Source organism: Candoia aspera, chromosome 3, assembly GCF_035149785.1.
Source record: "Candoia aspera isolate rCanAsp1 chromosome 3, rCanAsp1.hap2, whole genome shotgun sequence".
Taxonomy (NCBI): domain Eukaryota; kingdom Metazoa; phylum Chordata; class Lepidosauria; order Squamata; family Boidae; genus Candoia; species Candoia aspera.
This window is the reverse complement of record NC_086155.1, coordinates 115,448,702-115,463,607: the sequence shown is the minus strand read 5'-3', so window position 1 is coordinate 115,463,607 and position 14,906 is coordinate 115,448,702. Positions and strand designations below refer to the sequence as shown.

Here is a 14,906-nt window from a genome sequence, read left to right as displayed (position 1 = left end):
TGAGACACTAGAAGTGGCCCAAAAAAGAAGGAAAGCAAAAGGCAACAGTGATAGGGGGAGATATGCCCAATTAAATGCAAAATTCCAGACGTCAGCCAGAAGAGACAAGGAATTATTTTTAAACAAGCAATGCGCAGAAGTGGAAGAAGACAATAGAATAGGAAGGACAAGAGACCTCTTCCAGAAAATTAGAAACATCGGAGGTAAATTCCAGGCAAAAATGGGTATGATCAAAAACAAAGATGGCAAGGACCTAACAGAAGAAGAAGAGATCAAGAAAAGGTGGCAAGAATATACAGAAGACCTGTATAGGAAGGATAACAATATCGGGGATAGCTTTGACGGTGTGGTCAGTGAGCTAGAGCAAGACATCCTGAAGAGTGAGGTTGAATGGGCCTTAAGAAGTATTACTAACAACAAGGCAGCAGGAGACGACGGTATCCCAGCTGAACTGTTTAAAATCTTGCAAGCCGATGCTGTCAAGGTAATGCATGCTATATGCCAGCAAATTTGGAAAACACAAGAATGGCCATCAGATTGGAAAAAATCAACTTATATCCCCATACCCAAAAAGGGAAACACTAAAGAATGTTCAAACTATCGAACAGTGGCACTCATTTCACATGCCAGTAAGGTAATGCTCAAGATCCTGCAACGTAGACTTCAGCAATTCATGGAGCGAGAATTGCCAGATGTACAAGCTGGGTTTAGAAAAGGCAGAGGAACTAGGGACCAAATTGCCAATATCCACTGGATAATGGAAAAAGCCAGGGAGTTTCAGAAAAACATCTATTTCTGTTTTATTGACTATTCTAAAGCCTTTGACTGTGTGGACCATAACAAACTGTGGCAAGTTCTTAGTGGTATGGGGATACCAAGTCATCTTGTATGCCTCCTGAAGAATCTGTGTAACGACCAAGTAGCAATGGTAAGAACAGACCACGGAACAACAGACTGGTTTAAGATTGGGAAAGGAGTACGGCAGGGTTGTATACTCTCACCCTACCTATTCAACTTGTACGCAGAACACATCATGCGACATGCTGGGCTTGAGGAATCCAAGGCTGGGGTTAAAATCGCTGGAAGAAACATTAACAATCTCAGATATGCAGATGATACCACTTTGATGGCTGAAAGCAAAGAGAAACTGAGGAGCCTTATCATGAAGGTGAAAGAAGAAGGTGCAAAAGCTGGCTTGCAGCTAAACCTCAAAAAACCCAAGATTATGGCGACCAGCTTGATTGATAACTGGCAAATAGAGGGAGAAAACGTAGAGGCAGTGACAGACTTTGTATTTCTAGGTGCAAAGATTACTGCAGATGCTGACTGCAGTCAGGAAATCAGAAGACGTTTAATCCTTGGGAGGAGAGCAATGACAAATCTCGATAAAATAGTTAAGAACAGAGACATCACACTGACAACAAAGGCCCGCATAGTTAAAGCAATGGTGTTCCCCATAGTAACATATGGCTGTGAGAGCTAGACCATAAGGAAGGCTGAGAGAAGGAAGATCGATGCTTTGGAACTGTGGTGTTGGAGGAAAATTCTGAGAGTGCCTTGGACTGCAAGAAGATCAAACCAATCCATACTCCAGGAAATAAAGCCAGACTGCTCACTTGAGGGAATGATATTAAAGGCAAAACTGAAGTACTTTGACCACATAATGAGAAGACAGGATACCCTGGAGAAGATGCTGATGCTAGGGAGAGTGGAAGGCAAAAGGAAGAGGGGCCGACCAAGAGCAAGATGGATGGATGATATCCTAGAAGTGACGGACTCGACTTGGTGGAGCTGGGGGTGGTGATGACCAACGGGAAGCTCTGGCGTGGGCTGGTCCATGAAGTCACAAAGAGTCGGAAGAGACTGAACGAATAAACAACAAATGGTTCATTGTAGCTCACCCAACACTAAATTTTTGCCAGCTGATCAACTATATAGCTCTGATACTCCAGCCAACCAGAAAACTTCCAGTAACTTGCCAATAATACTGAGCAGCCTAATTACAGTAGTTTATGATTAATAGAGTACATCTTTTTTCCTTTTTAAAAAATAGGGATTACAACAGCCGTACATTATTTTGCCCATAAATCTTAGGAGTTTTGATAGATTAGTCAATGCAATGAAAAAAGCTGCAAGCAAAGGAGTTTGGTACCTATTTTTGCTTTAATCAGTTCTAGGGGATAAAATCCCCATAGGGAGCTTTGCTGATTTGAACAAATTCACTAGTTTAACAACCTGTGAAGCTATGAACCGAGGAAGATTTTGGGATGAGTCTTCACCAACAAACTCCACTAACACGAATATAATCGATTCAGCCCTTAACTAAGGTGTGATGTCTAGCTCAAGCAATATCTGACTCCCAAAGAGAAATAACCAGTGGGAGGTTGCATCCAAAGAACCACAACTCTGAATTTAGAGACAGATAAAAGCATATCCCTGGAATCCATTACACAGCCAACACTCCTGTTCCCATTCCATATCCCTACTTATAAACCCATAATCAAGCTATCCCACTCCTTATTGGTTTTGAGGAAGTGCTAAAATATTCTGCTTCTGTTAAAAGCAGAATATTTTAGAGAGCATTTTAACTGAGTTCATATACTGTGCTATCTTTCATTCCTTTTTATTCTCTTTTACTTTTTTGGTATTTTATTTTGGTTATATTGTATCTTTGTATTCTTCAGTTAATGAGTTTTATTATTAGTAATAGTAGTATTTTAATCCTATTGTGGATATTTTAACTTTTTTCTATATTATATTATATGGTATGATATATATGCTGTGGTGAATCACTGGATTGCAGAGGGATATAAATGCAGTAAATAAACAAAACTTAAGAAGGATATCATAAGCTTGATAAAAACCGATAAGGCCAAATTAGTGGAGAGATTTACTCATTTAGCAACATAGGCCTTGTGTTTTATAGATGTAAAAAGGCTGAAGCCACCTGTTGCACTGCCTTTTCCTATAGTTAGCTATAGCAGGTGGATTCAAAAGCACCTATCTCAAATGGTCTACAGAGCAGGTCCCTAATATATACAAATATACTGTATGCTAGAACATCAATGTCTAAGCTGTTTGAAATCCAATCTGTAACATTTCAGGGTTCTATTTGTCCATGTAGATCAGTGGTTTCTCATTAGGATTATCTCTACAAGAGCATTCCAAGGGGTTGAGAGAAGCAAGCAATGAATATTTCCAGAGGATTTTCAGTTATGCCATTGAGGAAATTCAAGGCAAAGGAACCCTCACTATGCAGATCTAACAAAGAGTAATTTCTTCGAAGACGTTTCTCAATGCCTGACAGTGCTAAAGGCTGCTGGATTTAGGTCAGAAGAAAGAAGCCATTATTCTCCCCATAGAACTAATTAGGATACTTGAAGCTTCTATTTCACAACTAACTGCCATGTCTATTTCAGTTTGAACATCATCTTGGAATCTTGAGTTTCTTAAAGCCAGGAAGGGAGGTGGGGTGGCTACCTCTCACGTTGTGTCAGACGCAGCAAGGGCACCTGGTGAACCTTTGCTCCCACACTGATGTTAATGGTGAAACCAACCATGAGAGTGATTCTGTAACAGAGCAGATCATGGATAATGCTTTAAAAAAATTCCTAAGTCTACGAATAATCTCTACTTATCTATCTGCAAAAAAGTCTTCCATGAACTAATTGCACTTTCTTCCTCATCCATTTCTTGCTGCTCTTTCTCCTCTGCAACAATCTGATTATTTGAACTCACCTTCAACAATTACTCGGTTTGCTTTACTAAAGCAACTTGACTATTTCATAAAAGCAGGGGAAAAAATCCTGTGTCTAATTGATGAACAGAAGGTGGACAATTTGCAGGTGAATTTTTTTCTAGCTTCCAAAATTCTTTTTTTAATACAAAGGTGGAGAGATTTTTTACCAGGAAAATTTCTGACTCACAGCAAAAGTCAACTGGAGACTGCAGCGATAGTTAGAATGGGCAGGTTTTGCGGCACTGAAAAAAACTTTTTCTTGTATGTACCAGTTCATCACTTTTCTATCCTCTCTCTCCCTCTCCCACACACAAAACATTAGTAGTAGTGATTCCCAGGAAGGAGTCCAGGAAACAAGAAGGAACTCTTAGTGCCTTATTCTGAAGACCAATTAAACTAAGAGTTGCATTCAGACCAGATTCCTTTCCCCAAACCCAGGCAAACAATCATGAACGCAATCCTATATTAAATCCATTTGACAACAGTGGCTAGTGAATATTCTGGCACTTTGTTCTTATTGATGCAGTTTAATCAAGTGCATTTTTGTTTAAATCAATCATGTTTATGTACCTAAACATTTACTTCAATACAATTTTGTCAGCCTAGTCAATAGGCACCTATATAGTTTTGATTCCATAAAATTATTATATAATTAACCCACATTTAAGCATCAATAAATGCATGTGCTTTTTGTATGCCTGAAACAATTACTGAAAAATGAGTGCTTTATCTCCTCTCTGTGAAAAACATGATGAAATTGACATTTGTTCTATTTCTATTTTACTTACAGTATTATCTAAAGCATAACATATACAACACTAACAATTTATTCAGGATTGTAATTTAGAGCTGCATCTTGCATACAAACTAAAGGTTTGTTGCCCATTAGGCAACAGAGACAAGTGGAGAGAACAACTATATTGTAAGTTGAAACCACTTTTCCAATGCTTTGCTGATACAAGCAGTTCATTCAAAGGAGACTTTACTTACAATGATACAGAGCTTCCCAAACCTTTCAGATTGATGAGCGCACATAGAATTTTGAGCTGACATTGTAGATCCTGTAACAAAATCACTGGCACTGGGGGGGGGGGCTGCCCATTCACAAAAAGCCACCATAGTAGATATGGCCAATCATAAAAACAAGGGTCTAGCAAAATTAGACTACAGGTAGTCCTCGCTTAACAACCGTTTGTTTAATGTTGGTGTGGACTTATAACGGTGCTGGAAAAACTGACTTACGACCAGTCCTCACATTTACGACTGTCACAGCGTGCCCACAGGCACGTGATTATGATTCAGGTGCTTGGCAACCAGTTCATATTTATGACTGTTGCAGCATCCCGTGGTCATGTGATCACTTTTGACCTTTCCAGCCAGCTTCTGGCAAGCAAAATGAATCAGGAACCACGTGATTTGCTTAGCAACGTGGTTTGTTTAATGCCCACAGTGATTCGCTTAACAACCACTACAAAAAAGGTCATAAAATCAGGTTGGATTCGCTTAATGACCGCTTTGCTTAGCAACCAAAATGGTCCCAATTGTGGTTGTTAAGCAAGAACTACCTGTACTAAAAATGTTCTAAGCCACTCTGTGTTGCCTACAGGACATTCAGTGCTGCTACCACCCTTATCTTTTTCTCTGGGCAGATGGACAGACTTCCTAACAAGGTCTGTCCATCTGCTCAGAGAAAAATGGGGGGGGGGGCTGCCCATTCACAAAAAGCCACCATAGTGCTGCTCTGACTTGCCATCTTTTTTCTCTAAGAATGCTTATGGATGGAAACTACATGGGATATGTCACAGGTAATTTTTGGTGATGATACATTTATAAAAATTATCTCCAAAATGACAGTGAGAGATGTGCATCTTTTTTAGGCAACTAACAATGTAGATATAGCTCTTAAAATACAGTGAACAGAAAAACCCTAAACCTATTCATCTGAAACTTGACATTAATCTCCACGTTTTAATTTTGCCTGCAAACATCATTTCTGCATTCCAATTCTGCAAAAAAATAAAGTCATCAGCAACTATTATTTTTAAAAGAAAAATCAAAATATAAAGGAGTCTTTAACAATATACTCCCAAATCAATCTTTTTCTGAAGTTCTGCTGTTTGTTCTGTTATTACATCAAATCCCACCAAATTATGACAAAGGAAGCTATAGCATAGGGTTACCTTCCTATTTTATTCAATAGATTATTCCAGTGTGGTCCACAAGTTAAAGGAGCGGATGGGTTCTAAGCAAGTCTCTGGTGAACTGTTTTCCCAATATGGACTCGTATCAAATCTTATAATAATTCTTATGGCATATAAGCAATTCCTGTTTTCTGTTTTTATTCTACCAAACATTTCACTGTTTATCATTGCTAGTGACCTGTACGTACTTCCTCTGATTCCATTATGTTCCCCTAGCCATTTCGCTTTATATATTTTTATCATATGCTAATCTGTGAGGATTTGCTCTAGAAACAAAGATAAATACATAAAGGATGTGAACAACAGATGCTTGAACCACACGGGCATGCCACAAAGAACTGGGATTCGCTGCAATGTCCAGCGTGAGGGTACATTCCATGCCAAATCAGAACTTAACTAAACATAAGGCCCTTCAATAACGGGGCAACCAGGAGCTGGGTTTTCAAGGAGCCGCGGCGGAAGGAGGTGAAGATGGCGGGGCTTAGCTCGGCCACCAGAAGCCGCGCCGGCATGCCAGAGCCGAAGACACGACCTCTAAAACCAGCGCTTACAGGGCAGACGCTACCACGTTGGCGCTCGACAGCTGACAAAGAAAGGAAGGGAAGAAAAGCGGCATCCGCGCACCTGACACACTGGCTCGAGTGACGCGTTGGATGATGGCCTTCATCACGCCGGGCTCAGAAGAATCCGGAGCGACTGAACACAACTTCCGGGCTAGACCGGAAGCAAAGCAACGCTCCTTCTTTTCCCGCCCCATACTGAGCTATGGATGTACAACTGGTAGATGTGGGTTTTCCCCCGCACTTCTGAGTTCCCTATAACTTCCCCCTCCACTATTTCATTCGGTGGAAGTAAAGGCTTCTCGCAAAAAGTAATGTCTCCTGAGTCAAATTTTCTCGGGAGCCAAAGGGATATGCTGCGGTTAGCCGTCCGAAGTGCCTTTTCGACTTCGCAACACTGTATACTCCACAGCCTGGCAGACTCTCTTCCATATAACTATTCCGTTCCAACCTTGCTTAGGATTTGGGGACCCGCCAATATCAGCTAATAGCGATGGAAATCCGCGATGTTTAATGCAGCAGCTGAGCGCACCTCTTTTCCACAAAGCGGAACAACACGTAGCAAGAAAGATCGGAGCTGCAATTTCTTTTAATTTCCGTCATTCTGTTGCATCAATACTAGAACTGGCAGGTGGATTTTTTAAAAGTTTGCACGAGTCACACAAATTGCACTTTCTCTTCCAATTTACTATCGAGTTGAAGAAAAAGCCCTCTTTCCGCAGCTCATCCGCCAGTTCCAATTTCATCCGTTACCAAAATACTCGAAAACTCCGCTGTTTCTAAGGGAAGATCTCGATTCTTTCTCGCCAGAAGTTCGTGGTCCACATAATAGTGTGAATTCTCCTGAATTTTGTAATCTTTCCAAAGGTTACTCTGAGCTAGACCAGAATCAGGAGGAAATTAACGAACTCTCCAGATCGTGCGAGAGATAGCAGGCATCGCTCCGCGGAAACTAAGCTGCAACTCTCCGAGAAGGATCGGCAGGGAAGAACTTTATTTATATTTATTAATATTCTTTGTAAAACATTTAATAATATATATAAATTTAATAATATATATATATTATTAAAAGTTTTACAAAGAACATAAAAACTAACACAAACTAGTAAGGAGAGAGGGAGAGGGAAAGCAGCAGCTTCCAATTTCCTCTGCAGCAAATATAAGCACAATTACAAAATCAACTCTTCCTCTAGGATTACAAAAAAAAACCCTAACTTTTTTTAAAGACATAACCAAGGTGTGGATAACTGTCATTACGGCCAATCAGCTCAGGAAGGGTTGCTGCTTGCCATATCTATCACTTCAGTTTAGTGATACCTGGAGATTAAGGAACACTCCCAAACTGTGGACCTGCTACTTCTGGGATAATCAGTCCCATTCAGAATAGGCTTTACCTAGGCTTCCTCCTTACCAGCAGCACCTTGGGCTTGTCTTGGTTTAGTTTCAGCTTGTTATTCCTCATTTGATTGATAACTGGCAAATAGAGGGAGATTGATAACTGGCAAATAGAGGGAGAAAATGTAGAAGCAGTGAAAGACTTTGTATTCCTAGGTGCGAAGATTACTGCAGATGCTGACTGCAGTCAGGAAATCAGAAGACGCTTAATCCTTGGAAGAAGAGCAATGACAAATCTCGATAAAATAGTTAAGAGCAGAGACATCACACTGACAACAAAGGCCCGCATAGTTAAAGCAATGGTGTTCCCCGTAGTAACATATGGCTGCGAGAGCTGGACCATAAGGAAGGCTGAGCGAAGGAAGATCGATGCTTTTGAACTGTGGGGTTGGAGGAAAATTCTGAGAGCGCCTTGGACTGCACGAAGATCAAACCAGTCCATCCTCCAGGAAATAAAGCCAGACTGCTCACTTGAGGGAATGATATTAAAGGCAAAACTGAAATACTTTGGCCACATAATGAGAAGACAGGACACCTTGGAGAAGGTGCTGATGCTAGGGAGAGTGGAGGGCAAAAGGAAGAGGGGCCGACCAAGGGCAAGGTGGATGGATGATATTCTAGAGGTGACGGACTCGTCCCTGAGGGAGCTGGGGGTGTTGACGACCGACAGGAAGCTCTGGCGTGGGCTGGTCCATGAAGTCACGAAGAGTCGGAAGCGACTAAACGAATAAACAACACAGGCTTCCTCCTTACCAGCAGCACCTTGGGCTTGTCTTGGTTTAGTTTCAGCTTGTTATTCCTCATTTAGCCCATAACTAACCTTAGGCAATCTTCCAAAATATCAACAACTTCCTTGGAGTTACAAAGTATGGAGGGTGTCTCCAGCACACTGATGGCAACCCATTCCAATGCTCCAAATGACTTCACCTAGTAGCTTCATGTAGATGTTAAATAGCAAAGGAGAGAAGGTAAAAACCCATGTGACACCATAGGTCAACAACCTGGGTGTCAAACAGTAATCCACACACCACCATCTTCTGAGCATACCAAGCAAAAAGGAACAGAACCAGTGTTAAGTATTCTTTGTACATCCACACCAGGTGGTCTCAAAGCACACCATTATCAATGGTATTAAAAGCCACTGAAAAATCCAAGAGAATTAGGAGGGGTGCACTTCTCACATCTAATTTCTTGCACAGTTCATTCATCAAGGTAATCCAAGTGGACTCAGCACTATATCCTGGGCAAAACCCTAACTGAAACTGGTCCATATATTCACTTTCCATCCAGATGTATTTGGAGCTACAAGTTTACCACTTTCTTACTTTATTCAAGTATGGAAGATTTGAGGCAACTTCTATGAATTCTTTTGGATCCAGGGAAGGCTTTTTCAATAAAGTTCAAACAGATGTCTCCCTTGAGAATATAAAATATTCTTAATATATAAAAATGTATATAATACAGACATATCTAATAAAACAAAAATACTTAAGGAAGCAATAATCACTTTAAGAAACTGGGCCAGTCCCAACCTGACAGATTTATCAAATTTGTAGGACCTAATTTGTGAGATCTTAGGAAAAACAAACTTCCATGTCCGGGGGTAGAGGAGTTTGGAAACCGGTAGTAGTTTTAAAACCGTAAGCTGTAGTTAATGCAACAGAAGAAAAACTGTTGTGAGGCCATTGAGCTCCCCAGGGAAAGTTCAGGAAAGATAGCTTATGAGCAATTTGGTGTTGGAGCTGCAGTTTGGGCATTGGAACTCTCTCATGGTTTGGGCTTGCCTTATAATGCTGTATTTTGTACCATTTGTCTGCCACTGAACATTGTCTTTTCTCCAGAGCTGCATGAACAGTTGCAAGCAATATAGTTATTTTGAAGTTGTCTTGTCTACAGGTTTCCAATCTTTTTGTCCTTTTTTCAGTGTTGTAACATATAGCTTTATAGTGCTTTAAGATCATATTGTTTATTAATCATTTTCAGCACTGAAAAATCAATTTCACATTTCCATTTTGCTTGTATCACTGTTTAAAGCAACACGTTGTTTAAAACCAAAAATAAACTAAATACCTTCAATTTGAGGTAGATCTACTGTAATTTCTAAAATGCCAGCTTCCATCAAATAATCAAGCACATGCTCACAGGTATGAAGTGGCAACACAGCTCATAAATCTGTCGTGATTAGGCACAGTTCAGACCCTTTAGAGATGTGTTTCAGCTTTTTCTTATGCTCAATTCTTTTATATATTAGCCTACACACCAGAGCACGGCTCTTCTATTAGTAACAAGCAAAATGCATGGTACGCACACAGCATACTAAACCAGTTAAAGATGACCTTGGGCAAAATATTAAGGCAGAGTAGCTTAACTATACTTCATACTCAGCACTGTTGATACACCTTGTGTTATTCAGAGCCAGAGAAAACACAAAGCTACAGCATCTTTTTTTTTGTATTGTTCTACTACCTTACAGGTATGTGAAAAAATGAAAATAGGAAGGGGTGAGGACAGGCCTTCCCCAAACTCATCTTATGGTAAGGAATATGCCTCCATGGATTTAAAAAAAAGTCCAAAATATTTGCCGTTATAAACTCTTGTTTAAAAAAGTTAAATGTATTTCTTGTCATGAAACCAGAAATGTGTAGAAGCTAGACTGAATTGTTTCTGGGAACCAGGAGGATTTCAGACCTGCAAGATCAAAAGTTGCTTTCACCAAATTCAAAAACTATCTAACATCTTTCACCCAACTTCAACATCAGAGGTAAGTGCTAGAGACGTTCTAGGGGACTGAGAGTTCTAGTCCCACCTTGGGCATGAAAGGTGGCTGGGTGACCTTGGGCACTCTCTCTCATCCCAACCCACCTCACAAGGTGGTGGTTGTGGGGAAAATAGGAGGAGGAAGGAGTATGAGGTATGTTTGCCACCTTGAGTTATTTATAAATAAAGGGATAGTAAATAAATAAAAGATACTATCATAAACATTAATCTCTATGGGGAAAATGTTTATGGATGGTTTCCTTAAGAGGAAATAAGGAATCAATCATACTTACTCTTCTCTATTGTTTCAAACACACACTAGCAGAATTTCAGGAAAAAGTATTAAAAATAAATTATACATAAAAGAAAAATATTTAAAAATATATTCAGTATATTCAGATCCATGAAGGTGAAGCAGTGTTACAGATTCATAATAGATTGATACAACATAGAACTTTCCAATTACTGTTATTTCAAAATTGGATCTCACGCAACTCTTTAATAAAGGTTATGGACACTGTGATACTCCTTTTTAAACATAATTTACTTTTCTTTCCCAGTATTATCATTAAAAAGTGACAACACTTGATTATACAAATGAGAAGAACATGGCACAAAATCTGATGAACTAGCTTTTGCTGTTAATGTGAATCCAATTTCTGTCTTGATCTTCTGCTCCTGTCAAACACGTCTGGAATATTCCTTGTTATCTAAATGGATAAAGATAAGAATTCTAGGATGTCAGACTATACAAGAGTAAATGAGTTCTACAAAACAAATGAAGTTTCAAAGTCTTATTAACCACCATATTATTCATACTGTACAAAAATCAATTATTCAATATATTTCTTGAAAATGCTTGATCTAAAAGTACAGTGTGCAAGTTTGCATATCAGCATATTTTGATCCAATGAGATATAAGCTATAATTTGGCATTAGAGATCTTTATTTACCAAACTATTTTCCAAGAAAAAATAAATTTTGGGAAAAATTTAAATATATAATAAAATATATTAATTCCCATAACCCTTTACTCAAGCTCACTTTGGTACTCTTAAAACGAATAATTGCCTTATGCATACCATGGCTTAAAAGTATTGTGCTTAACATACTAAATGTAGAGATATGATTCAATGAAATAATTAGGCTTACCAATTTACCCCAATGTTTTAAATTTGTTAACACCAAAACTATAAGCTGTAGAGTTCTAAAAAATATTACGGACCCTTAATATTGCCAGTTTGAAAAATTGGCCAAAAATAATTTAAAACAGAAAAAATTATCAACATTATAGAAAAGTTATGTCTCTGACACCTCCACACATTTGCATTTTCAGGAAACAAGAACAAACAAGCATAAGTAGTGCTTGTTCATATGATACTTCCTTGCGTATTTTGCTCTTTAGGCATTGTCTACTGTATTCATTCTAATTTTTTCAGCTATCACCATCAGCCCTTGGTGCTTTTTCTGAGACTTCATTTCTGTCCTCTTAATAGACTTTCAGAATTAGATATCTGAAAACTGAAGTGTTTTTCAGACTGAGACAAATTTGAGCACCTCACCTATTATTCTAAAATAAATTTTCATTGTGGTTTTTACACTTTCTGAAATGGTTCAATTTTCTGGAAAAAAGCAAAAGACCTTGGGAAAATACACATTTTTCCTAATTTTTCCAGATTCACTCTCCCCTCCTCCCACACCTTTACAGTATTTCTAAAGCTAACCCATAATAGGGTTAATGTATTTGTAACTGGCTTCACAAACTGTAATACTTAGTTGTACATCATCATTCTTTGTACACAGTTCCTTGCAATTCAAAATTGTCTGAGGCCAGTTATTACAGCTTATTCAAATAACGCGAGTTAGCACCAGTTACGGCTTAGCACACTATGCTGAAGGGCAATCGATGCTCCGAAAAAACACTCAATTTCACTTCTGTTTTAAAAAGCTGCTGCTGCCTAACAGAAGAAAAAGCTCACACTGAGTGTAATCTTCCAAAATCTTCTCTAAGAACGCCCATCGCCCTAAGCCACAATGTGACATGACTGTAACCACTGCGGTTTGGGAACCATGGACTTTAAATCTAAAACGCTCTTACTATTGCAACCTATTCAGTCAACCGTGTTTCAACAAACAATAGCTTAGCCGACGAGGGAATTCAACCCTAGAAATCCCTCCGAGGGGAGAAGCCGACGCGAGAGCCTCTGCCTCCCCAGGGCCAAAGAGCTACACGGCGTTCGGGATATACCGAGTGGCGACGCCCTTCTCCTCCTCTTTCAGTGGCTTCTCCTTGAAACGCACCGACCGGCTAACGAAAAAGCCAATAACCGTCCATACTCCGAACGCGTACAGCAGAGCGAACCGCCGCGACCACGCGGCGGCCTGCTGAGCCTTGAGGTGGTCACTCTTCATCTCTGTGTCCAAACGGACAATCGCCCTTTTAGCGGGCGCGGGAAGGCGACACCACACCAACACCGCTCGATTCAGAGAACTTGCTCCCCACTTCCCCCGCTACCTATCCTCGGGATTTGCTTTCTCCGGCTCCTCTTGACGTCACATCCTCTCCTGAAGCCAATCGCGGCGTGCCCTGGGTATCTTCCCTCCCCCTTCAAGAAACGCGAGTCGATTCCCGAGACGGAACTGGCTTTGTATGTTCCGCTAAATCACTGTTTCTTAGTCTTGGCGACTAAGATGTGTGGACGTCAACTTCCAGAACTTCCCAGCCAACATGGCTCCCGGCCAAAACTGCATACATTGAATGTCAGCTTTTAAACAATGGATAAGAACACTTAAATCATTTTCTGGCAGTGATTGTTTTCCATCCCAGAGTCTTGAGATCTTTTTAGCGTTCAGCAATGTGCTCTATCCAACGTTCGCATCCCGTTAACTTTACTGCGGACAGATTCGTTGTATTTTTCATACCACCTGCTGGAGAAATCTGCAGACCTTTCCATTCATCAGCAAGGCCACATACCAATGCACTCACTGAAGCACAGAATAAAAAATACTAATTGAAGTTTATTCCTGTGGAAGTGTGATCACCCTATTAACTTTGGGAGAACTTTCTCAAGTTCTCCAAAGCCTTTGAACCAGACATTCTTGATAGTCTAAATGACTGCCTAGGACAAGCTAGTCCTGGAACCAACCGTAGAGAAGGCAACCTGTCCTGACTACCAGGAAACACACTGAGACAATGACTTGGTCTCTAATATTTATTACTAGTACTTAACAAGAATCCTAACAAACTGAGGAAGCGTGGGAAAAACCCAGCCATATAAACCCCAAAGGTTAAGGCGGTCCTGATCTGTGTCTCTTTGAATGGCTGAACAGTTCCTCAGTGCTACGCATGCGCTTGACAGTCTGGGTGGGAGCCCCCTGCTCGCCATCCTTACTCATGACATCACCTGAGATTTAATTCTAAATGGTGAGAGGGGTCTGGTACAAAGCACAAGTACTATGGAATTGGAAGAAAACAGTGACATGCCATTAACATTTAGCATATCAGATTTATAATGTCAACAGGACCACCTCCAATCACACGCCTGTTAACATTTTTAAAAACCTCTGAAAGGTTGGGAAGATAGGATTTACCTTTGCAGAATCCATGCTGCTTTTCTTATGGACCTAATTGTTCTGATTACACTACCATTACATTGCCCAGAACAAGTATTAGTGCTGATGTGTATTAGTGCATTGGGACTTGGTGATTTGTTAATGTGTAATCTCTCAGGATGTCTTACAACACCATATTTTGTTACCTCAGTTTATTCTAGTTGTTCCAATTCTTTTCCTGAGAAACGCAGTGTAGGATCAGAACAAGAAAATAAAAATAAAATCCTGTGTCCAGACGAACACACTTCCTCTAGCATAAAATGGGTTTCACAAACATCCTACCCCGCAGGCCTGGGAGAACCAAACAAGTTTTTAAAAGCTTCTGAATCATCATCAGGGTGGAAGCCAAACAGATCTCCTGAGAGATATCATTCCAGAGAGCAGGTTCCATGACAGAGAAGGCACTCTTCCCAGGTCCCGATAGATGGCATTGTTTGATCAAGGGGACCTGACATGTACCAATTCTGCCCTATCTTTTCAGGCAGGCAAAAATCATGGAAGATAGGCAGTCCCTCAAGTAACCTGGCCTTTTACCATGAAGGACTTTATACAGGTAGCCCTCACTTAATGACTGTAATTGGGACCAGCAACTCTGTCACTAAGGGAAACATCACATGGCAGTGCCCAACTTATGTCAGTTCC

General features: G+C 40.2%; 1 protein-coding gene and 1 long non-coding RNA gene across 2 annotated transcripts in view; both read right to left on the bottom strand.

The window, feature by feature from the left end:
* DTD1 (D-aminoacyl-tRNA deacylase 1) overlaps window positions 1-6,653 on the bottom strand; it is a 36,018-nt gene extending 29,365 nt beyond the window's left edge. Inside the window, exon 1 of the mRNA XM_063298690.1 lies at window positions 6,565-6,653. Coding sequence (XP_063154760.1) covers window positions 6,565-6,607 — 43 coding nt within the window. The 5' untranslated portion in view covers window positions 6,608-6,653. The remainder of the gene's footprint in view (window positions 1-6,564) is intronic.
* A 4,529-nt stretch (window positions 6,654-11,182) lies between these two features.
* Window positions 11,183-13,155, bottom strand: LOC134494936 (uncharacterized). Its single transcript, XR_010067731.1, has 2 exons — window positions 12,901-13,155; window positions 11,183-11,362 (listed from the first exon to the last, which is right to left on the bottom strand). It is a non-coding gene; the product is annotated as an uncharacterized LOC134494936 (long non-coding RNA).
* Window positions 13,156-14,906: the final 1,751 nt, after the last annotated feature.